This window comes from Lynx canadensis, chromosome B3 (genome assembly GCF_007474595.2).
Source record: "Lynx canadensis isolate LIC74 chromosome B3, mLynCan4.pri.v2, whole genome shotgun sequence".
NCBI lineage: Eukaryota > Metazoa > Chordata > Mammalia > Carnivora > Felidae > Lynx > Lynx canadensis.
This window is the reverse complement of record NC_044308.2, coordinates 42541309-42565496: the sequence shown is the minus strand read 5'-3', so window position 1 is coordinate 42565496 and position 24188 is coordinate 42541309. Positions and strand designations below refer to the sequence as shown.

The window sequence follows — 24188 nt, the reverse complement described above, 5'->3', positions numbered from 1 at the left end:
ATATAGGTATATAGGGGCGCCTGGGTGGCGCTGTCGGTTAAGCGTCCGACTTCAGCCAGGTCACGATCTCGCGGTCCGTGAGTTCGAGCCCCGCGTCAGGCTCTGGGCTGATGGCTCAGAGCCTGGAGCCTGTTTCCGATTCTGTGTCTCCCTCTCTCTCTGCCCCTCCCCCGTTCATGCTCTGTCTCTCTCTGTCCCAAAAATAAATAAACGTTGAAAAAAAAAAATTAAAAAAAAAAAAATAAATAAAATAAAATAAAATATAGGTATATATATCTAAAACATAAACATATTGTACCTTTCTCTGCTGCTTTCTGAAGAGCTTCTTCAATTCGGGATAGCTCTTTCTGTTTAATATCTTGCAAGGATTTTTCTTCTTTTTCAGCATCATATTTAATACCTAAAAATATATATTTACTTCACATATTAAAAAATGCAATTATCAAATAGGAAACGTTCAACCTCATTATGATTGGGAGTGTATGTGTACTCTAAGTCTTGTAAGCCACTTTTTAATTCAAAAGATCTGCAATCTTTAAATTAATTTTACAAAAGTTTAAACATAAATAAACGATCCTTCTTTATTTACAAAGCTTTTATCAAAAGGGAAAGGAGGGAAAGAAAGGAATTAAAGAGAGAAAGAATGGGGCACAGAGGTGGCTCAGTCAGGTAAGCATCTAACTCTTGGTTTTGGCTCAGGACATAATCTTCCTGTTTATGGGATCAAGCCCCACTCTGCTGGCAGTGCAGAGCCTACTTGGGATTCTCTCTGCCCCTCTTGCTCTCTCTCTCAAAATAAACAAATTAAGAAAAACAAAAAATAAAGGGAGAAAGAAAGAGAGAAAACCAAAAGGAGAGGAAAAGAGTAAGGAGAAGGTAAAAAGGAGAAACAGAGGCAGGCAGAAAATTTCCAGTCATCTTATCTGAGGAGTAAAATTTTGAGTAACTATAAAAAACACGTAATATCCAATACTACATGGTACCAATATAGATTGACAAAAAGACTCTTAGAAAATAATTCAAGAATATGTATCAACAATCAGAAAATAGGTATTTCCTTTTTATCCAGTAATCTCATTGCTGATAATGTATCCTAAGGAAATAACACCAAAGAATAAAAAAGATATCTTTAAGAACAAGGTGTTTATAAGGTTCATTGTAATAGTCCAAAACAGCAGGCAGCCCACAATGGAATATCCTATAGACTTTCAAAATTATCACTATCCCATATCAAAAATATATACATTAAGTAAAAAAGCCAGATCCATGTTGTATATATAAAATGTGATAAATACTCTATCAAATTGAGTATGTATATAGTAAAGAACAGAAAGCAAAATATAAAAATAAAAATTGTGTTTGCTTTCTGGTTGGGAAAACAAATAATTTTTCCCTAAAATATCCAAACTTTTCTTAACATTCTATTGTTCTTATAACTGAAAAAGAAACAATCATAACAAAAGGTATGACTTAAATAAATAATGCTTTACAACATTCATTAAAAATTAAAATACTAGTATTTACAATTAAAAATAATCTACCTTTTTCACATGCATTTTTGAATGAATTTTGCACTCAAAACCAGAAGCAACAAAATAGGGGGGGAAATTTTCCATTCTTGAAATCCGTAGCTTAATACATCAGTACATTTTTAAAAATTTATTTCATTTCATTCTCCAAAAGTAAATTATTCAACGCATCTGAAGTTAAAATGAAGCCTTAGTTGCAAAATAATTATTCAGAGAAGAGATTAAAATTATCAAATGGTTGGAATTATTCTTTCCAGCAGTAACATAAAAATATTTTATATAAAATGTGGCAATATATATGTGTGTATATGTAAAATGTACACATACATATACATGTGTGCATATGCATATATATAATCAGTTTAAAGTATCTTCTATTTTATTAAACATATTAAAATATTTAGCCAAGGTAATAATTTAATTTCACTGTGCTGTTACTGAGTGGTTATAATCTAAAACAACATACTTGCTCCAGGGACAACAAGCAGGTAGAGTCCCTCTAGGGTCGCAACAACTGCTTCTCCATAAAGGTTTTTCCAAGGAATCTTCAAAGTTAATTTATCTAAAAAAAAATAATAATTTCAACCTTAAATTCTTATTTGAGCTACTCCAGAAGATACACATTTCCCACTTTCCTTTTAGAGAAAGAGTGTAACACAATCCTCACACATATATGTACCACTCAGAAAAAAATGAAAAAACTCCAACAATGAAATTTACAAAAATCTCTTCCATATTTGTAACTATTCACACTGTATTTTATACTTTTCAAACTTTCTGATAATTATAATTTCATTTAATATTTCCCAACTGTACGCAGAATGAGGCAGCTATTATTTCAACTTTGAAAAAAATGAAACTCAGTCCCAAAGAAGTTAAAAGAATTACCTAAGTCTACCAAGTCATCAGTGTGGTGGTACATATACCACCAGAATCACTGGTACTTTTAAATCAAGATGCCCAAAGTTTGGGGCGCCTGGGTGGCTCAGGTGGTTGAGCATCCAACTTCAGCTGAGGTCATGATCTCGCAGTTCACAAGTTCAAGGCCCACATCGGGCTCTGTGCTCACAGCTCAGAGCCTGGAGCCTGCTTCAAATTCTGTCTCCCTTTCTCTCTGCCCCTCCCCCACTCTGCCTCTCACACTCTGTCTCTCAAACAAAAAAAAGAAAACAAAACTTCTTTTAAATAAAAAAAAGATGCCCAAAGTTCAAAGAACTGCTAAACAGGATAATAAAGTGAAGAGGAAATAAAATAATGCAACGTAAGGGAGGATATTTTGATTCACTTTCATGGCTTATGTAGGTAGGGCAGTTTTACCTGGGAATCTATTCCCAGGGTTAAAATCTCAAATTACTTCTCCATTTAAATTGTATTATTCTTCAGTTTGTAAACCTGTTGAGTTTCCTAAATGGCTCCTATGTGAGGGGAGTCTAGAAGTAATAATGCCAGTATACTTCTGGGCCATTTCTAAGTCTGATGACTTTATAGTGAGAACAGATACTCTTACATATGTAATTAACTCATAAACTCCTAAAAAGTTGATTTGATTGCCTTTATGGTGAGCATGAGTCTGAAAAAGTGAGAAATGATGCACAAGAATGAACCTGGACCACTTTCTTACACCATACACAAAAATAAACTCAAAGTGGATGAAAGACCTCAATGTAAGACAGGAAGCCATCAAAATCCTTGAGGAGAAAGCACGCAAAAACCTCTTTGATCTTGCCCGCAGCAATTTCTTATTCAACACATCTCCGGAGGCAAAGGAAACAAAAGCAAAAATGAACTACTGGGACCTCATCAAAATAAAAAGCTTCTGCACAGTGAAGGAAACAATCAGCAAAACTAAAAGGCAACTGACAGAAAGGGAGAAGGTATTTGCAAATGACATATCAGATAAAGGGTTAGTATCCAAAATCTATAAAGAACTTATCAAACTCAACACCCAAAAAACAAACAATCCAGTGAAGAAATGGGCAAAAGACATGAATAGACACTTCTCCAAAGAAGACATCCAGATGGCCACCCAACACATGAAAAAATGCTCCACATCACTCATCATCAGGGAAATACAAATCAAAACCACAATGAGACACCACCTTACACCTGTCAGAATGGCTAACATTAACAACTCAGGCAACAACAGATGTTGGCGAGGATGCAGAGAGAGAGGATCTCTTTTGCAGTGCTGGTGGGAATGCAAGCTGGTGCAGCCACTCTGGAAAACAGTATGGAGGTTCCTCAAAAAACTAAACATAGAATTACCCTACGATGCAGCAACTGCACTACTAGGCATTTATCCAAGGGACACAGGTGTGCTGTTTCAAAGAGACACATGCACCCCCATGTTTATAGCAGCACTATCGAAATAGCCAAAGTATGGAAAGAGCCCAAATGTCCAACGATGGATGAATGGATAAAGAAAATGTGATATATATATATATATATATATATATATATACATACACACACATATATACGTATACATATATATGTGTGTGTGTGTATGTATACACACACACACACACACACACACACACACACAATGGAGTATTACTTGGCAATCAAAAAGAATGAAATTTTGCCATTTGCAACTACGTGGATGGAACTGAGGGTATTACGCTAAATGAAATTAGGCAGAGAAAGACAAAAATCATATGACTTCACACATATGAGGACTTTGAGAGACAAAACAGATGAACATAAGGGAAGGGAAACAAAAATAATATAAAAACAGGGAGGAGGACAAAACAAAAGAGACTCATAAAGATGGAGAACGAACTGAGGGTTGCTGGGGGGGTGTGGGAGGGGGGATGGGCTAAATGGGTAAGGGGCATTAAGGAATCTACTCCTAAAATCATTGCTTCACTATATACTAATTTGGATGTAAATTTTAAAAAATAAAAAAAGTTAAAAAAAAAAGAAAAAGAAAAAATAAAAAGTGAGAAATGCCCCTGAGCACAACAAAAAGGGATTGTCTGTTCCCTACACCTTTTCTTCTTTCCACTTACCCTAACTCATTATCCTCTCATCATTTATTATCCGAAATTCCACTGGAATTGAGTTAGTTATATTACTGCTTCCCACTGATAGAACAGACAAGGTTTAAATTTTTAAGTAAAAGGATAACCAACGAGCACCACAAATATTTGAATACCAAAACTTAGAATACCAAACTCTTAGAATACCAAAACTTTATTAAGCTTACAAAGTCACACTGACTTTATAGGTTAGGTGTAATATTTAAACTTAAAAGAAATTTAATAACTAATATAAGTACTCCATAAACCAAAACAGGGATAAATATAAAAAAAATATGCTTTGTATCCCTATATGTTGGGATAGGGTCAATAAGAAACCCTGAAGGGAACCATTAAATGATTATAATACTTTAAAAGCATAAAAAGCCAATTCTGAAAGATTAGCAAACCTCTTTTAAAATATAAATCTAGTTCAAGGGGCGCCTGGGTGGCGCAGTCGGTTGAGCGTCCGACTTCAGCCAGGTCACGATCTCGCGGTCCGTGAGTTCGAGCCCCGCGTCAGGCTCTGGGCTGATGGCTCAGAGCCTGGAGCCTGTTTCCGATTCTGTGTCTCCCTCTCTCTCTGCCCCTCCCCCGTTCATGCTCTGTCTCTCTCTGTCCCACAAATAAATAAACGTTGAAAAAAAAATTTTTTAAATATAAATCTAGTTCTAATAACATAATGAATAATGTAAAAGTTCTTTAGTCAAATATAACTCATCCATACCCTGGAAATGCAATTTTAATACTATGTCCTAATTTTAGATCTAACTTCCTTAAAGACAAACCTATATTCATCCTTGCCTCTCCCACACCTACTTTCATAGTCTCATATATAGCAATGTATGTATAAGTATCTCAAAGGTAAAAGAATGAATGAAAGGCTGTAACTTCACTCTAGGATGTCAATTAAGCATGCAGGACCACAATACTCCTGGGTATCATCACAGATAAATATCACCACTTCACACAACATAGGGCTCTGTGTAACCAACAACAAAAAGATAATGCATGCCCTATGGATGCTTGCAATCTGGGGAGTGTCTCCTGTTTGAAGAGACAGAAACATAAAAATGCTACTTTATATTAAAAGGAACACATGCAGGTGATATAAAGTAGACTCAAAGAGTAATTGCTAAGAGATGACAGAATAGTGAAAGACAAAAGCTTCCCTGAATGCAAAATAAATGAAGAAGGAAAGCGATGTGGTGAAGCAGAAGGGTGACAGAAGGGGAAGGAAGGATGGATGGTGACGTAAATGAAAATTCTTAAAGTAACAGCCAGTTGTCTAGGGTTGTAACATACATTTTAAAAAAGTAAAAATTGACTAATATGGGACAGTTGAGAGGACTTCACAAAGGACCTTTAGAGGACCTACTAAAAAATTTCTTCAACAAAGATGTATGCTTAGTTATAGATGATCTTATAAGCCTTTAGCTGCAAAGACTTTCTACTTACCAAGACATTTCCTCTATACCACATTGCTGCATAATATATCAAGTGAAATGGATGAACAAAACATGAGGGAAATAAGCTATACTTAAACTTTATTTACTAGAGTTTGCAAATTATACTACTTTCACATATAAAGAAAAAGCATACAAAACTTAGGTATCAATTTGGAAAATCAAGATATATTTTGTGTAGTAGAACCAAAGCCCAAAAACTATCATTGCAGTTCAAATGTCCTTCCTTTTTAGAGGGTAATATTCTACCCTTTTGCCAAACACTTTGAAGTATTTATGTATTACATATAACATATATTAGCTCCAGAACTCCAAAAGTTTTAACCAACATAAGCCAAAAACTTCTCACATTTTTGTTCAAGCTAAAAAATTTTAGATTAAATAACACAGGAAAAATAAAAACCTAAAAGGACTAAGAATAATTCAAACGAAGAGTACTTACCAATTTGGCCAGCTTTAACTTTAAAAGGAACATCCAATTCACTCTTCAAAGGGAAGAAAAAATTTAAAAGACAAATTATTAAGCTCTCCCCTCATTTAAATACACAATCATCGGGGCGCCTGGGTGGCGCAGTCGGTTAAGCGTCCGACTTCAGCCAGGTCACGATCTCGCGGTCCGTGAGTTCGAGCCCCGCGTCAGGCTCTGGGCGGATGGCTCGGAGCCTGGAGCCTGTTTCGATTCTGTGTCTCCCTCTCTCTCTGCCCCTCCCCCGTTCATGCTCTGTCTCTCTCTGTCCCAAAAATAAATAAAAACGTTGGAAAAAAAAAAAATTTAAATACACAATCATCTTGAAGGAAAAACATGAAGCAATTTTCTGTATGTGAGTAACTCATAAAGGACATCCTGAAAAAAAGAGTTTCTATAGACTTAAATTTTACTTTGAGGAAAGAATTCATAAGAGAAACAAAACTATAAATAGGAACAATAGAAAAAGAGTTTGTAGTTAAAGAAAGTAATTGGGTAAAATGGTTACTTGTTTTAATAAACCAAACCAAAACAGATAAAATTCTATTAACTTTTAAAATAGATGGACGCTGCTTATCTGAAATATTAGAACAGAAAGAGTCCTTTCACAAAAATTAGCTGAAAGCAACAACTGAGCAACTAGTTTCTCTCAAATAAAACTTTCAGTAAATAAACAAAAGAAACTTTTTTTTTAATTTTTTTAACATTTATTCATTTTTGAGAGACAGAAAGAGATAGCATGAGCAGGGGAGGGGCAGAGAGAAAGAGGGAGACACAGAATCTGAAGCAGGCTCCAGGCTCTGAGCTGTCAGAACAGAGCCCGATGCGGGGCTCAAACTCACAAACTGCGAGATCATGACCTGAGCTGAAGTCAGACACTCAACTGAATGAGGCACCCAGGCACCCCTAAACAAAAGAATCTTAAAAGAGAGATGCCTGGGTGGCTCAGTCAGTTAAGCAGCTGACTCTTGGTTTTGACTTAGGTCATGATCTCCTGGTTTGTGACTTCGGGCCCGCATTTGGCTCAATACTGAAAATGTGGAGCATGCTTGGGATTCTCTCTCTCCATCTCTCTCTGCTCCTCCCCTACTCTTGTTTTGTCACTCTCAAAATAAATAAACTCAAAAAAAAAATCTTAAAAAGTAGATACCCAACTTATGATTTGCCAAATTAGAATTTATTTTAGATAAGTTACTGACAAGTAACCATCAATAATATAAATAAACTTCCAGGTATCTGGATTCCAAACCACTAAAAACTACAAATAACTTTTTTATTCACAGAGTACTGAACAGTAACTGATATTCACAACAATTACTGGAGTCTTTAAAATTATTAAAAATTAACCCAATCAGAATAGCCTTTCTGTTAGATATATACCTTAGTACATACAAATACTATCACTCTGGTGACCGAAATACAGTATTAGGTAACAATTAACTAAAATAATCAATTTACCCAATCATTTGATTACTCAAGAATTCTAGGTAAACAGGAATTGAAGACAACACTGATGTTTTTCTAGACCAGAACAGGAAATTCCTCACTGGTGCTAACAGAGCAGCTCTACACCCAAGGCAGCAGCAGGCGGTAGGAGGGGATACATTCATATTATATCTTACATTATACCTGAGACAACCTCTAAACTATACACTTCTAAAATACCCCTATATTTTGATGAGCACTGGGTGTTGTATGGAAACCAACCTGACGATAAATTTCATATTAAAAAAAATAATAAAAATAAAATAAACTGTAAAAAATAAAGTAAAATAAAATAAAATACCCCTATATGTTAGGGGTGCCTGGGTGGCTCAGTCAGTTGAGCACTGGACTTTGACTCAGGTCATTATCTCGTGATTTGTTGGTTTGAGCCCTGCATTGGGCTCTGTGCTGACAGCTCAGAGCCTGGAGCCTGCTTCAGATTCTGTGTCTCCCTCTCTCTCTCTGTCCCTCCCCCAACTTGTGCACTCGCAGGCTCTCTCTCCCTCTCTCTCTCTCTCTCTCTCTCAATAAGTAAACATTAAAAAAAGTGCATATTTTATATATACAGGATACCACCTCTAAACTACACACTTCTAAAAGTTTGGTCTCATGGTCATTTTGATCCTCATGAAATAATTTTTCACAAAAAAATAAATGTAAAGAACTCCTATTCGAAGTAAAACCAATCCAATTTAATTGGGGAAAGGAGGCTACTTTGAATTAATGGAGAATATTAATTACAAAATAATTTATTATATTTAATTATAACCAAAATTCAAACTAGGCTAACAGAGAGTTCAAACAATTTATCTTTTAAGTATGTTAGATATATATCCTGTCACCACAATTCTATTTATACTTCTTTCCTTCTAAAATATTTTCCTAAATAGGGAAAAATAACCTTTATTGCAATCTCCAGAAACAGTGTATTAAGTTCTAAATTTTGTGGTCAAGTTTAAAAAGTTGTAGCATCTTATATAAAGGAAGGAAAGAAAATTTAAATATTTTGAGTGCCCTCTACTTTCCAGGCTCTCAGAAATTGAGAAACTTGTCAAAAGTGAAGAGCTGACAGAAGGGCAGAGCTAGCACTGAAACCCAGGTCAGCCAGACTACAAGGTCCATGCCCTTTCCACTATGCCAAGTTCTTTTCAGTTTAACAAAAGAAGTTGTTACTCCTCATGACAAAATTCTATTCCTAGGATCTTCAATATCCAAATTGGTTCCCTGAGACCAATCATGTAAGTACTTTGGGTATGAGACCCTTCCTAATTACATCGTTCATCATGTAGAAATCCAACCAGAAGTCAAAACTAGGGTTATAAACATATTATAGGCTGTTAGAAATCTAACCTATTAATGAATAAACTCATTCTCAAGTGACTTAGTAAAATCAAGTTAAGTCCAATAGGCTAAAAGCCTAACAGGGAGGGAGGGGGAGTAGAAAATGGAAAGTTAGAATCCCAAAAAAATCTACTCTGACGTCTTTGTACTACCATAATATTATAAGACTGGACTGTCAATGTATTTCAAAAAGACAATTATTCATTCGGTAAACTGTGAAAATCAAGCCCTTATTTACCAAAAAATTATGTAAAGACAATTCTGAAGAAAACTATTTCATATAAGACAAATGTTTTCAGTCAACTTAAGTCAGGGAAAAACATTCCACTTTCCAAAAGATAGTATTTTGATCATTATGAAAAAAATTTTTTAATTTAATCTCAGAATTTCCTATAGGGAACAGTTAAACAAGCAATCCTTTTCTGAATGACTCAATCACTTTATCTGGTACCTGATATCAGACACCAAGAGTTTCTGAGAGTATACCCAAATTAACTCAAGTAATCAATATAGTTTAAAAACTTACCAGAGCATTTTCTTTTATCTGTAGGTTATCTAAAGCCACATTACCTTTAAAAAAAAAAAGAAAAAGAGGAAAAATATGAAATTACAATACCAATTAGTATAACCTGTCATAATATAGTAGCAAACACTATGACACTACAGTAAGTACTAATAAGACAGTACGTAAGCAAAGCAAACTTCAACAATTGAAGAAGCTACTAACACAAAGCGTTGCTATATATGGACAATTATTAGTGATAGCATTTTTTAGGTTAGCCAAATGCAAAAGAAATTACAAAATATTTAAACTGGCCAACATTCAAATGGACAATGAGAAAGAATCTGGAGACTTTCAGACTGAAGAAATTTAGAACCAAAGAAAATATCTATAATTTTGAATGATTAAGCCAAAAACCTAAAAAAAAAAAAAAAAAAAAAAAAAGACATAAGAAATGACTCTAAGAACAGATCAATTATCCTGTAACTTGGGATTCTTTTCTTAATTATGGTATTAATGAACATTTTCTACAGGTATATAATGTTGATCTTTTAAAACTCCAAACATCCTACCCTCCCAATGATTATCGTTTACGGTCCTAATGTTAACTTTTTTTTTTTTTTTTTTAATGGGCAACTCTACACCTAACATGAGACTCAAACTCGGGACCCCATGATCAAGAATCACATGTTCTACTGACTGAGCCAGCCAAGCACCTTTATGGTTCCAATGTTTAACTAGTCCAACTCTTCTTAAACCTACTCAGATGTTACATTATAAAAACTAAAGCCATAATGATACTGTTACATTACTCTAGTTTTAAACCCTGTACCTATATTTGTTGATAAAGGATACTTAAATATTCTTGCTTACATAAAAAAAATCCACTAAACTGCATGATTTTCTGCAGATATATATATGCATGAGTTTAAGAGTCTACATCCTCAGAATGTCAGAAATTCCATTTACATAAAAAATAATTACAAGACTAAGATTAAAGCCCCTCGTAAATATCAACCATTTTATATTTAACTGAATACTGAGGAAAAAGATTTAATTTCTTGCTTCTACTTCAAGATCACATAATAATTCCATTTCACTTAAATTCTCTAAAGGTTCATAAAACTATCATTTCAATATTAAATACAAGCATGAGTTATTCAGCTACACATTTTCTTAATCACTCATGACACATTTATATTTTTAAAAATACTATTCTTTCTATGCTATCCATAAATATTTTTCAGTCAAGTAATTTTTACCCCACAGTACTTTGGAGCAAATTAAAAAGAATATTCAATTCCATTATGCCATTGTTAGAGATGTACTTTTCCCCAGATCTCAAGTTTTTTTCAAACAGACATTTATTAACCACCTACTACTAAGAGGTAGTACCTCTTAGGAACTACCTAAGAGAGTACTTCTTCTTAGGTACTGAATAGAGAAATGACAAAAATGACATCCCTGCTATTGAGGAGCTCACAGTCTAGCAAAGGAGACTAAATTTCTAAAATTTTGTAAAAACTCTATGGCATTCCAGGAGAAGAGTATACAAGATGCAAAGAAAGAGACACCTAAGCGCCCAAAGAGATCAAGAACTTCCCATGAAAGTCAAGGCTAGAAGGCCAAAGAAATATTTCCTGAGTGGATAAGAAAACAGGACAAACAGGAGTGCATGAGTAAGATACATTTTAGAAACCACATGTGATTTAGTGTACCTGGAGGGTTTGATAAAACAATAGGAGATAAAGTCGGAAAGTTTGGCAGGAGCCAGACTAACGAAGAGTTTTTAGGATGAAAATGAAAACTTCAGACTGGTCACAACACAGAGATGAAATACATATAAGAAGAATGACAAAATCAGAGCTATATTTTAGAACCATTACTCTACTCTCCCTAAGAAATAACCATGGGTCTGTCCAAACAATTTAGCTGCAAGGATGTTGCAGCATTGGTTGTAACAGCAGGAAGAAATGGATGAATGGGAGAGAGGAAGTACCTAAAGAACTAAATGTCCAAGAAGGCATAAATCATAATACAGCTACAATATAGAGCAAAAAATGGAGACAGACATGGGAAAATGTTCACAAAATATTAAGTTTTTAAAAAGGTCAAAGAATGTTCAGATTGATCTAAACTGATGTAATTTAAAAAGTATATATATGCACACATACAAAGAAAACAACTGTAAGACTAGAGACCATAATGATCACAGTGGTTATTTCCATATAATAAAGTTCATTTGCTACACATGTATTTTACATTTTCTAAAATTACCTGATGAAAGCTGCAAAAAAGGAGAGAAGGTAAGAAGTCTCACAAATGGGAATAAATAAAATATTATCACATTATAATAGAAGGAAAGGGAAAGAATACAGGCAGTCAAGCAGCTTCTACAACACTACAGAGAAATTAAAACCTGAAACGGTAACTTCAGGATCAAAGAGGTAGAGTCAGAGTAAGAAGTTATTTTATAGGTAGAAACGACAAGAGGACATCACAGACCAAATGCAGGGATAATAAAGTAGTCATGGAAAAGTAACATGTGGTTCTGGAATTGGAAAAAAAAAAAAAATCCTTAAGAAGTTGTATGTGGGGCACCTGGATGGCTCAGTCTGTTAGGCATCCTACCTCAGGGCATGATCTCATAGTTTGTGAGTTTGAGTCCCGTGTCAGGCTCTGTGCTGACAGCTCAGAGCCTGGAGCCTGCTTCAGATTCTGTTTCTCTCTCTCTCTCCCTCTCTGCCCCTCCTCTGCTCATGCTGTCTGTCTGTCTGTCTCTCTCTCTCTCTCTCTCTCAAAAATAATAAACAAACAAAAAAGAAGTCTTATATGTACAAAAATTACATAGAGTAGAAACATATCCTTGGATTTAATTCTGTCAGATGATGCATTATAAATAATTACAACTGGGAACTCTATTCAAGCCAAAAGAAGTGAACTGCACAGATGCCAGTACATATTTGAAGCAATCCAAACTAGTTTAACAAGATCTAAGGACCACAGAGAGACCTGCAAACTTGCTTATGAATCTGGACTGCTCTACCCAGTGACTCTCACTAGTGGGTCAAGTGTCACCAGAAGTGCTCAGAAATAATCTGCATTAGATATAAAGTATTTCTGTAACAATTATTAAAGACGCTAACTTGATGAATGTAAAAATATAAATGCACTTTTAAAAAGTGTGCTGTTTCTATTACAGTGGCACTTTGGTTCTTTAAAGAAGAGATGATATTTAAATGTGAAATACTGAAAACTACCAATATGGCTAACAGACTTAGACAAGTATATTTAGAAAGTCTGACAAAAAGAGATAATAGTGATAACTGCTAACAGGTAGGATTAAGGATTTTAATTAATATTTTTTAGTATTTTCCAGTTTTTATAATAATCAGATAACAATTTTATGTTAAAATTATACAAACTAGAATAAGAAATGAAAAACAAAACAAAGGTAAATTCTTTTTATTTATTGTTTTTTTTTTAAGTAATCTCTACACCCAGTGTGGGGCTTGAACTCACAACCCTGAGATCAAGAGTCGCATGCTCTAGGGGGCCTGGGTGGCTCAGTTGGTTAAACGTCTGACTTTGGCCCGGTCTTGAGTTGGAGCCCAGCGTCAGGCTCCGTGCTGAGCTCTGTCATGACAGTTCAGAGCCTGAATCCTGCTTCAGATTCTGTGTCTGTTTCCCTCTCTCTTTCTCTCTCTCTCTCTCAAAAAATGAATAAACATTTAAAAAATAAATAAAGAGTTGCATGCTCTACCGACTGAGCCAGCCAGGTGCCCTTGTAAGTTCTAAGGTCGATAGGAACACAGTATATTTTATGCACATTCCTCCTACATCTAATATCTACCTTACTTACAAGACGTGGTTTTTTTTTTTTTTTTAAATCAATTTCTAGGGGCGCCTGGGTGGCGCAGTCGGTTAAGCGTCCGACTTCAGCCAGGTCACGATCTCGCGGTCCGTGAGTTCGAGCCCCGCGTCAGGCTCTGGGCTGATGGCTCAGAGCCTGGAGCCTGTTTCCGATTCTGTGTCTCCCTCTCTCTCTGCCCCTCCCCCGTTCATGCTCTGTCTCTCTCTGTCCCAAAAATAAATAAACGTTGAAAAAAAAAAAATTTAAAATAAATCAATTTCTAGGGGCAGCTGGGTGGCTCAGTCGGTTGAGCATTGGACTCTGGCTCAGGTCATGATCTCACGGTGTGTGGGTTTGAGCCCCACATGGGGCTCTGTGTTGACAGCTCAGAGCATGGAGCCTGTTTCAGATTCTGTGTCTCCCTCTCTGCCCCACCCCTGCTCCGGCTCTGTCTCTCTCAAAAATGAATAAATGTTTAAAAAAAAAAAAACTTTTTAAATCTATTTCCGCTATGTAGAGTCTAGCAAACAAATGCATACTTCCTCTCTGAAAAATGTGAATGCTATCTAACAGTAAACGTAACAATGAAATAAGAATGACACATTCAATAAATTAGTTGCATTGCAGGAGGAGCCACTGGTCCTAGTACAAAGAAAATGGGAAGAACAGCAGCATATTGCAGACAAACACCAGGTCATAAGTGCATTCATTCATTCAACCAGTGGATGAGTGTTTTACCTAGGTAAGGCATTGTGCTAATATGTACTCTTCCACTAAATCTATGTATATATCAGTTTAATAGTCTATATTGTCAGAATGCCAGAAATCCCATTTACATAAAAAATAATTGATAAGACTAAGATCAAAGCCCTTCCTACATATCAACCATTTTATATTTGACTGAATACTGAGGAAAAAGATTTAATTTCTTGTCTCTACTTCAAGATAACATAATAATTCCATCTACATGCAAATAATTTTACTGCTATAGCCAGATCAAGGGCTGAAACACAGGCCGTATCTGTGCCAAAACCTTAAATTATTTTTTAATGTTTGTTTATTTTTGACAGAGAGAGACAGAGCATGAATGGGGGAGAGGCAGAGAGAGGGGGAGACACAGAATGTGAAGGAGGCTCCAGGCTCTGACCTGTCAGCACAAAGGCCAATGCAGGGCTCGCACTCATGAGCCGCGAGATCATGACCTGAGCTGAAGTCAGGTGCTTAACCAACTGAGCCACCCAGGCGCCCCTGTGTCAAATCCTTAAAATAAACAAAAAAAGAGAAAAAGAATGAATAATTGGAGGAGGGACAGATAAACAACACCGCCAGAAAGGAAGGCACTAAAGCCAATCCCACAATCAGGTGTCTCTAATCCCATGAAGTTCCAAAAAGACCACAGTGACAGACAAGCAGGGAAGTTCTATGAAGTGATTTCCTTTTATGATGGACTGACAGGCCTAAAGGATGACAGTAAGCAGGAAATGTAGTCTGTGTCAGAAGAGAAGGCTTCTCATTCTCACCCTATGTGATTCTCATCAATAAACCATCACATTTTAGATGAGCATACACAGCTGGGGAGTCACACATAAAATTTCAAAGTTAATCCCGAAGTGTATTTTCAGAGGTATGTTAAAGGGTAAATCCTGGACCAGAATCTATCTAATAATCCTTACTAAAGAACCAGAAGATGAAAATGACAGTGAATCTATTAAATTAGCAAATGACACCAAGGTAAGCAGAGGTGGAGTCATCACAAGAAAATAAAACAGAAATAGAAATGGTAGCTAAATTATAGAAAACAACCAAGTTAGTATATTTATGAATAAAAATGAAATGGGGGTGGAACATGGGTAGTTCAGTCGATTAAGTGTCTCACTTCGGCTCAGGTCATGATCTCGCACTTTGTTAAGTTCGAGCCCCGCATTGGGCTCTGTGCTGACAGCTCAGAGCCTGGAGCCTGCTTCAGGTTCTGTGTCTCCCTCTCTCTCTGCCCCTCCCTCGCTCACTTGCACACTCTATCAAAAATACATAAACATTAAAAAAAATGTTTTAATGAAATGGTACTGGCATAATATGGAACAAACCTAAGTCCAAGAATGGCTTATTCAATGCATAAAGCCTACAAAATAAATGAAGAAATACAGTACTGATATTAAATACCTCTAGGCAGAAATAATTCATCTGAACTTTCACAGAAGTTTAGCTCTACCTTTCTTATGTGGCACTTAACTATATAAATATTTCCCCAACCTGCTTATAAATTCCTTACTGATTCTCCCCACAGTAAGTGCACAATGAACATTGACCTGATTCATTTAGAATGCATATTATGCTGGGGTAGGACAACTACAACAAGAACATAAAATCGTTCTACTTTAGAAAACACTCTCTGATCTATAACATTTCTTGATCCTCACAGTCTCCCAATGAAGGAGACAGGACACAGACATCAAACAAAAGAAAACTGAGGCTTAGGGAGGTTAAATGGCTGGCATAAGGATACTATGTCAACCTAATAAGTGATAGAGCCAGGGCTCAAACTTTCTGATGCCCAATGTTTTGCTCAGAACATCACACTATCTTTCAAAGAGCAGAAGAGAATGGGCAGACAATTTTAATTCAGAAGATAATTCTATCTCTCTTGTGCTTACACAAACACTGAGATGCCTGTATAGATGGTGGATCCATTTTTGGTCTCTGCATTTTAAGAGTATGAAAAATCCAAAACCAAAAAGGGAAAATAAAATTGGACAACTAAAGAGGACATAACCACAAAGGACAGAGTCAGAAGACGGCATTGCAAAATGATTATTTTAGAACTTTTTAAAAAGCTGTGTTTGCAAAAACAAAAGACAGAAATTCATAAGGTATAACTATTCAGAACCATAAAGATCTTTAAACCTAATTCCCTCTCACTTTACATGAAAAAACTGAAGGCTAAGGAGATTAGGTAATGTATCTAAGATTATACAGTTAATGTGTAGCAGTGCTAAGAATAGAACCTATGTCTCCTGACTCCCTGGTCGATGTTCTTAATATAAAACACAGATATTAAATCAAACTGTTATTAAAAACAAACAAAAAACCCCAACAAACAAAAATGCCATGCCTTACTCCATGAAACTATCTTTGCATACTGTAAAATAATGAAAAAAGAATATGCAGTGCTATATATTTGGTTTTTATTTCCTTTATGTATCTATCACAGACTATTTATTTGATAGTATATCAAAATATTCAGACACTTTCATTCTCCAAGAAAGTGAGCTAAACTAAATGACTGAACAATCTTTCAAGCATGAAACAAATTATTTTAGTAACCATTGTTTCAGTAAAGAATACTGAAGAAACTATGGTAGCAATTCATTCCAATTGAATCTTTCGATTCAACCCACATTAACTTAGTTAATGCAGACTCTTTTTTTTTTTTCAGTTTTATTTATTTATGTAATCTCTACACCCCATGTGGGCACTTGAACTCACAACCCCGAGACCAAGAGTCACATGCCATTCTGACTGAGCCAGCCAGGTGCCCCAGCAGATTCCTTTTTAAAATTTTTTTTTTCAACGTTTTTATTTATTTTTGGGACAGAGAGAGACAGAGCATGAACGGGGGAGGGGCAGAGAGAGAGGGAGACACAGAATCGAAACAGGCTCCAGGCTCCGAGCCATCAGCCCAGAGCCTGACGCGGGGCTCGAACTCACGGACCTCGAGATCGTGACCTGGCTGAAGTCGGACGCCTAACCGACTGCGCCACCCAGGCGCCCCACCAGCAGATTCCTTTTAATCGTTCACAGAGACTTTGTCTTGAGAGAGAGGGGAAAAGGAAAAAGTTAACTCTTATTCTTTCCATTTCCCTATTAAAACAGAAAGTCTTGGCAACGAAAGGCAGAAAGCTGCCAGATTAAGGCTAAACTTTCTCCCTTTCAGGAAGGCAGACCTTCCTAGCAGAACGGTTGCCAAAGTACTAACTTCCTGTTTTATTTCTAGTAAAGGGGTGTATTTTTAATTTATGATGTTATTTAAATGTGTGGTAAGGTTATTTTCAACTTAAGTGTTTTAAGCATTGCTTTAATTGATAATAACTGAGCATAAATATATTATAATTCAACTATGTGTTATTTTATATGCTATAGGACAGGCTACTGAGAAATGGCCTTCACTGTACCAAGTGCTGGCTGGGAAGAAAGGGCTAAAATAAAAACTCCTCTACAAGTTTAGAAATATCTAGATACTGTTATGTTTTATCAAGGTACAAAAGAACCAAAGAGACCTTCGATTTCTTGCATTCTACAGCTACCTGTCAAGACAATGTAACATACTAGACAGATTTGGATTTGCAAATATCAGCATGAGGCTGGAACTTCATTTATCTTGTCACATTTTGTGACTGTGACTCTTTGCTCACTATTTTGAGTGAAAAACAAAGAGGAAAGATACTGTGATTACGATATTCATTATCTAATGAAGGAGATCTCTCAGCTCTGGCTTTGTTCAAATCACAAAAGTTGAAAGCCAGAAGAGATGACCTTGTCTAACCCTCTCATTTGCAGATAAGAAAATAGTGGCGACTGGTTAGTGACTTGCCAAAAGCCACACAACTAGGCAGTACCACAGATGGAATTATATCCCCAGGTTTCCTTCTTCCTTGTGCTGCTCTGCTGCAACAGTATCTGGCAGCTGATGGAAAAGTGTCAGGCGTGAGGTGAAGGACAGTACGGTAATCAGCACAGACTCAGCCTGGTTTGCAGAACCACGAACTGTGGGCACTCCACCTGGCTTCTTCCTCTGATCACCATAGCCACCCCTTGCATCCAACACATCATAGCCTCTATATATACTCTGCATGTCAAATGGGAGTGAGAATTCTGAATGAAGGATTTTCCTGCTGACTTTCCACAGTAAATCAGCTTTGAAAAATCAAATTAACAAAGGTTCTACACTGCAACAATACTCCTTAAAGCAAGTTGCAAAAGATATGGTATTTCAACATACCTTTTCAAATACGTGTTACTCTTAAAACAATTACATCCTGGACACAGCTCAAATAGCTAAGGGCTGTGCAATTTATCTTCAGGTACCAGATTGTGGGGAACAAAAACCCAGACAAACCTTCACTATTTGCATAGGCAGCAACATGCCCACCACACACTTTTCTGAACCTTTGAAAACCTGACTTACAAACCACCTGGCAGATAATATTAGTATTTAAGTGTAACTTCAAATGCAAATGGATTTTTTATTCTTTTAAGAAGTTTGAAAAAGGGGCGCCTGGGTGGCGCAGTCGGTTAAGCGTCCGACTTCAGCCAGGTCACGATCTCGCGGTCCGTGAGTTCGAGCCCCGCGTCAGGCTCTGGGCTGATGGCTCGGAGCCTGGAGCCTGTTTCGATTCTGTGTCTCCCTCTCTCTCTGCCCCTCCCCCATTCATGCTCTGTCTCTCTCTGTCCCAAAAATAAATAAACGTTGAAAAAAAAAATTAAAAAAAAAAAAAACAAGTTTGGAAAAGAAATGTTTACATGTGTTGTGCTACCTCTATACCAAATCGTCACACTACTGTCATACTACTGTCACACATAATCACACAGATTGTGAAAACCCTAAAGTCTGAAGCCTAGAGGAAACATACTCATGAAAATAAAACAAAGCAGGCTATTTTCCATAACTCAGCTAGGTTTATCACTATCAATATTAACATTTTAACAATTAGAATTACAAACGGTTTTCACATCATTTACATCACATAGTGTTATTTACCCCATTTTGCAGATAAGGAAACTGAGGCTTAAAGAACTAAAACGTTTTGCCCATGGATCCCACAACTAGTAAATAAGCAGGGCCTAATTTTCCTGTAACAGCAAGAATTTTTAAAGATCATTCTCCTTAAATCCCTATTTAAAAACATAGGAATTTCTTGGCATTAGAAAAAATAAGAGGAAAAGAATAAGAAAAAAAGCTTTTAATAAAAACAGGAAAAAAAAAAGTTTTGGCAGGGGGAAGGGAAGGCAGTCGACTCTAATTTAAAGACAATGTCCACAATAAACTTCCCGATCCTAGATTTTCAAATAAAATTTCCCCATCCTTCTTACTCTACAACATTTTATTTATTGTGTATTTCACTGTGTCTATGCATGTACGAATATATGCATGCTACAATCCTTTGCAAATTGTTTATACAATATTTTAATTTTTAAAACTACTCCCTGGTATCATGGAAAGATTTTTCATTTTTACCAACATGATACCTCTCAATCACTTAAGACCTCTGTTTCTGTCTTAAGTTACAAATTTAATAAGGCATATACATCCTCTAAGTACTTTTTCACTTCTTACTACAACCTGTTCAGCACCCAGAAGTTCTCTTTAAAAATGCAGAAGGTAATTTCAATATTCTCCTTAGACCAGTTACTCAAAAAACATTTTGGGCTGGATCATTCTTGGTTGTGGGGAGCTGTCCTGTGCATTGTACAATGTAGCGGTATGCCTGCGGTCTACCCACTAGATCTCAGTAGCATACCTCCAGCCCTCAGTGTAACAATCAAAAATGTCTCGGACACTGCCAAATATTCCTTCAGGGCAAACTCATTTCCAGCTGAAAAATCACTGCTTTCGCCTGGTCAAATACTCCAGTTAAGAAGTATCAATTTGGGGTGCCTGGGTGGCGCAGTCGGTTAAGCGTCCGACTTCAGCCAGGTCACGATCTCGCGGTCCGTGAGTTCGAGCCCCGCGTCGGGCTCTGGGCTGATGGCTCAGAGCCTGGAGCCTGTTTCCGATTCTGTGTCTCCCTCTCTCTCTGCCCCTCCCCCGTTCATGCTCTGTCTCTCTCTGTCCCAAAAATAAATAAACGTTGAAAAAAAAAATTAAAAAAAAAAAAAAAAAGAAGTATCAATTTAGTTTCCCATTTATGTCTAAAGAAAATTAAGATCAGCCCTGTGAAATTTTTACAGGTTGAATTCTTTTCTCAGGATGTGAAAATATAACAATAAAAAAAAAAAATGCAAACAGCCAAACTCTATGACACATAAACCTTATTTATAAAGCAGTCTCCAAATAAGATTATATACAATTTTCAATTCTTTATAAAACTTGTCAGTATCACGGATGTCATAAATATCAGCTTATTTCATTAATATACCAACCTGTTTACCACAAAAAGTTAAATTAAATTAAAATATTAATTTAAAAAATTAATTAAATTATTTCTTTAGGAATATTTTCAGAGGATAGAAATACTCAACATATATTTTGCCTTTAAGAGGACAATTAGTGTTATAAAAAATATATTGAATAATAACCATAAAAGCTTCCTTTATAAACCACAGAAATAAAAGGTGGCAAAATTTTATAGAAGCAGAGATGTGGGTTGATAAGGCTAAGAGAATTACTGAGTGGACTTCAAGTGGATACAGTTTATTTTCTCAGGCCTGTTATAAAAGGGATATTGGCCACTGACAGCATACCTCATCTCAAAGAAACAAAATGAGATCTCAGAAAAAAAATTTGTTTTTCTACATTCCATCAAAAAAGAGAGGAATAGGGGCGCCTGGGTGGCTCAGTCGGTTAAGCGTCTGACTCTTGTTATTGGCTCAGGTCATGATCTCACAGTTTTTGAGTCTGAGTCCCACATCCGGCTCTGCATGGACCCCGCAGAGCCTCTGTGGGACTCTCTCCCCACCCCCACCTCCACCCCATCCCACTCACTCTCGCTCTCTCTCTCTCTCAAAATAAATAAACTTAAAAAAAAAAAAAAGGAGTAAATGACATAATATTGTGGCATTTTAATTTCAGATGTGAAAAGTTCAAAATCCCCAGCTAGCCTACATCACAATTTCTTAGCAAAAACACGTGCAACTAGAATCACAGAGTATTGGCACTGGAAGGCCCCTTAGATGTTATCTATCCCAACTTCCAATTTTTAAGTAAAAGAAAAGTAAGATTTCGTAGAGAAGAAATCTTTCATCCATCTATAAACTTTATTTCTTTAAAAATAATCTGAGGTAAACAGGACACAATGTTACATACTGGTAGATGATTCTGAGTAGTGACCGCAAAGGACTATTACATTATCTGGCGTCATTATTTTTTTCTTTTAAACTTAAAATAAAGGGGCGCCTGGGTGGCTCAGTCAGTTAAATGTCCGAATTCGGCTCAGGTCATTATCTCACAGCTCATGAGTTCAAGCCCCGCGTCAGGCTCTGTGTTCAGAGCCTAGAGCCTACTTTGGATCCTGTGTCTCCTTCCCTCTTTGCCCCTCCCCCCCCCTCAAAAACAAACATTAAAAAAAAATTTTTAAGTTTAAATTAAGATGAGGCCGAGTAAGGTTAGTGGCTTGTCCAACACAACACCCTAGAATCCAGGTCTCTAAATGCTTTCCTAAATCCTAAATTCCTAAATAAAGTTTAGACTAGAAGCAATAATTTGCATTTGACAGTATGAAGAAAGCGTTGATTCCTGCAGAAGGCACTGGATATTTAATTCCTTACATGTCTCTTTCTCTCCTTCTCTTGCATTATATTAATGTTGCAGGAGGGCATGTAAACAAAGGGGGTAGTGTTGGGCAAACCACAACTGAACCAGTCAAATGATCAGCAACCTATTCAAAGGAGGCTCCTTCACAACCTAGGGCAGCACTCATGCTTCTGTAACACTGCCCAATATAAATATATGGTTCACATACGTAATTATATGTTTTAGGAAACAAGTTTTTTTTGTTTGTTTTTTTTTAAAGAGGGGACACCTGGGCGGCTTAGTTGCTTGAGCATCTGACTTCAGCTCAGGTCATGCATGGTTTTAGGGTTTTTGAGTTCGAGCCCCACATCAGGCATCAGGCTCCTTGCTGTCCACAAAGACCCTGCTTCAGACCCTCTGTCCCCTTCTCTCTGGCCCTCCCCTGCTTGCGTGCTCTCACTCTCTCTGAAAAACGCCAAAACATTAAAACATTTGGGGGGAGGGCACCTGGGTGGATCAGTCAGATAAGCATCTGACTTACGCTCAAGTCATGATCTCGGGGTTCATGCGTTGGAGCCCTGCGTGGGGTTCTGTGCTGACGGCTCAAAGCCTGAAACCTGTTTCAGATTCTGTGTCTCCCTCTCTCTCTGCTCCTCTCCCACTCACTCTGTCTGTCCCTCGCTTCCAAAATTAAACATCAAAAAATAATAATTTAAATTTTTTTAAATTTTATTTTAAAAAAGGAAAAAGGGGGAAATGAACTTTGATAATGTATTTAAGCCAATATAATCCAATATTATTTCAACGTATAATCAACATAAAAGATTGAGGTATTACACTCTTTCTCCTACTGAGTATTTTCAAAACTCCATGTTGTATTTACAGCAAGTCTCAGTTGGCAGTAACTACACTTTCAAGGGCCTAACAGCCAGAGCGGCTATAGTGGTTACCCCATCCGACAGCGTGGGTCTTTCACTTTAGGTTGACTCCATGAAAAGGCAGTTCCATCCATCTGAGTGGTTCTTTGGATTTCCTTCCCAAGCTGACAAAATTCTCAAAAGTCTTTTGTAGAGTGAAAAGTATTCCCAAGAGCCCCAAAGCTTAATATGCATAATCAGTGCAAATGACTAATCTCTCCGAAGAGTATGCAAGCATACTACTTACTGTCTACTTCTACGCACTCAAGATTGAGGAGAGAAACACCGGGGTACATTTTGGGGCATGCACCTAATTGATGATGATGCCAGATATCGCCTGAATTATTTTTTTCCGTCGTCCAAAATAAAACTGAAAGTCATCTTACTGGGGTGAAGTAAATATTAAGGGAAGAAGTCGTTTTCTCAAAAGCTGAAAGTATTAATAGTAAGAAGCCCATACGAACAGGCCTTTCCTAAGGATGTACCGGGGGCCGATGGACCCCGTCCCAAATCCTGCAATCCTAAAGAGAAGAAACCCAGTTCCTGCTCATCAACAACTACCAAGAGAAGGCAACTGTGAAACGCAATTTCCTTTTACTTCTTCCTTGGTGCCACTTTATTAGAGCGTGTGTAACCACGCAGCAGTCTCCACTGCACAGGGTGCGGGAGCAGAAAGGTTTCTTCAGGAAGGCAGCGAGAGGACCCTGCGAGGTGGGCAGAGGGCGGGACAGGGCAGGGGGACCGCCTCGGGGACGCGAAAGCTGGGAACGCGGGCAGCGCGAGCGCGACCCTGCCGCATCTCCCCACCCCAGGCGGGTACCCTGGCCCCCGTGGCGGTGGCACAGGCCTCCCGGCACCCCGCACCTGCCGTCCGGGGAAGGGGGCCCCGCCGAGCGCCCTCCCCGGAGGCGGAGTCTCGGGCGGCGAAGGGAGCCCGGCCCGGGTTGGAGCCGGGCGGGAAGAGCCCGCGGCGTAGGCCCCTCCGCCAGCGCGGGCAGCCTGCCATGCACGCCCCCTCGCTTACCGCCCCAGATCCCCAGCTTCAGCTGGGACTTGTTCAGGTTCTCCACATAGTCCCCCAAGAAGCGGTTTAGCAGGTCCGCGACCACCGACTCCAGCACCATCGTGCGGCCGAGGCACCGGGAGAGGGAGGAGCCGGAACC

The 24188-nt window shown here is 37.5% G+C and overlaps 1 protein-coding gene across 4 annotated transcripts in view; it reads right to left on the bottom strand.

Annotated features, from left to right (window-relative positions):
- The window catches only part of VPS13C (vacuolar protein sorting 13 homolog C), a 196098-nt gene extending 171910 nt beyond the window's left edge, over positions 1 to 24188 (bottom strand). For all 4 annotated transcript variants that reach the window (XM_030318038.1, XM_030318035.1, XM_030318039.1 and 1 more), the window contains exons 1-5: positions 24050 to 24188; positions 9834 to 9877; positions 6458 to 6500; positions 1996 to 2091; positions 299 to 400 (exon numbers count right to left, since the gene is read on the bottom strand). In XM_030318038.1, coding sequence (XP_030173898.1) covers positions 299 to 400; positions 1996 to 2091; positions 6458 to 6500; positions 9834 to 9877; positions 24050 to 24149 — 385 coding nt within the window. In that variant the 5' untranslated portion in view covers positions 24150 to 24188. The remainder of the gene's footprint in view (positions 1 to 298; positions 401 to 1995; positions 2092 to 6457; positions 6501 to 9833; positions 9878 to 24049) is intronic.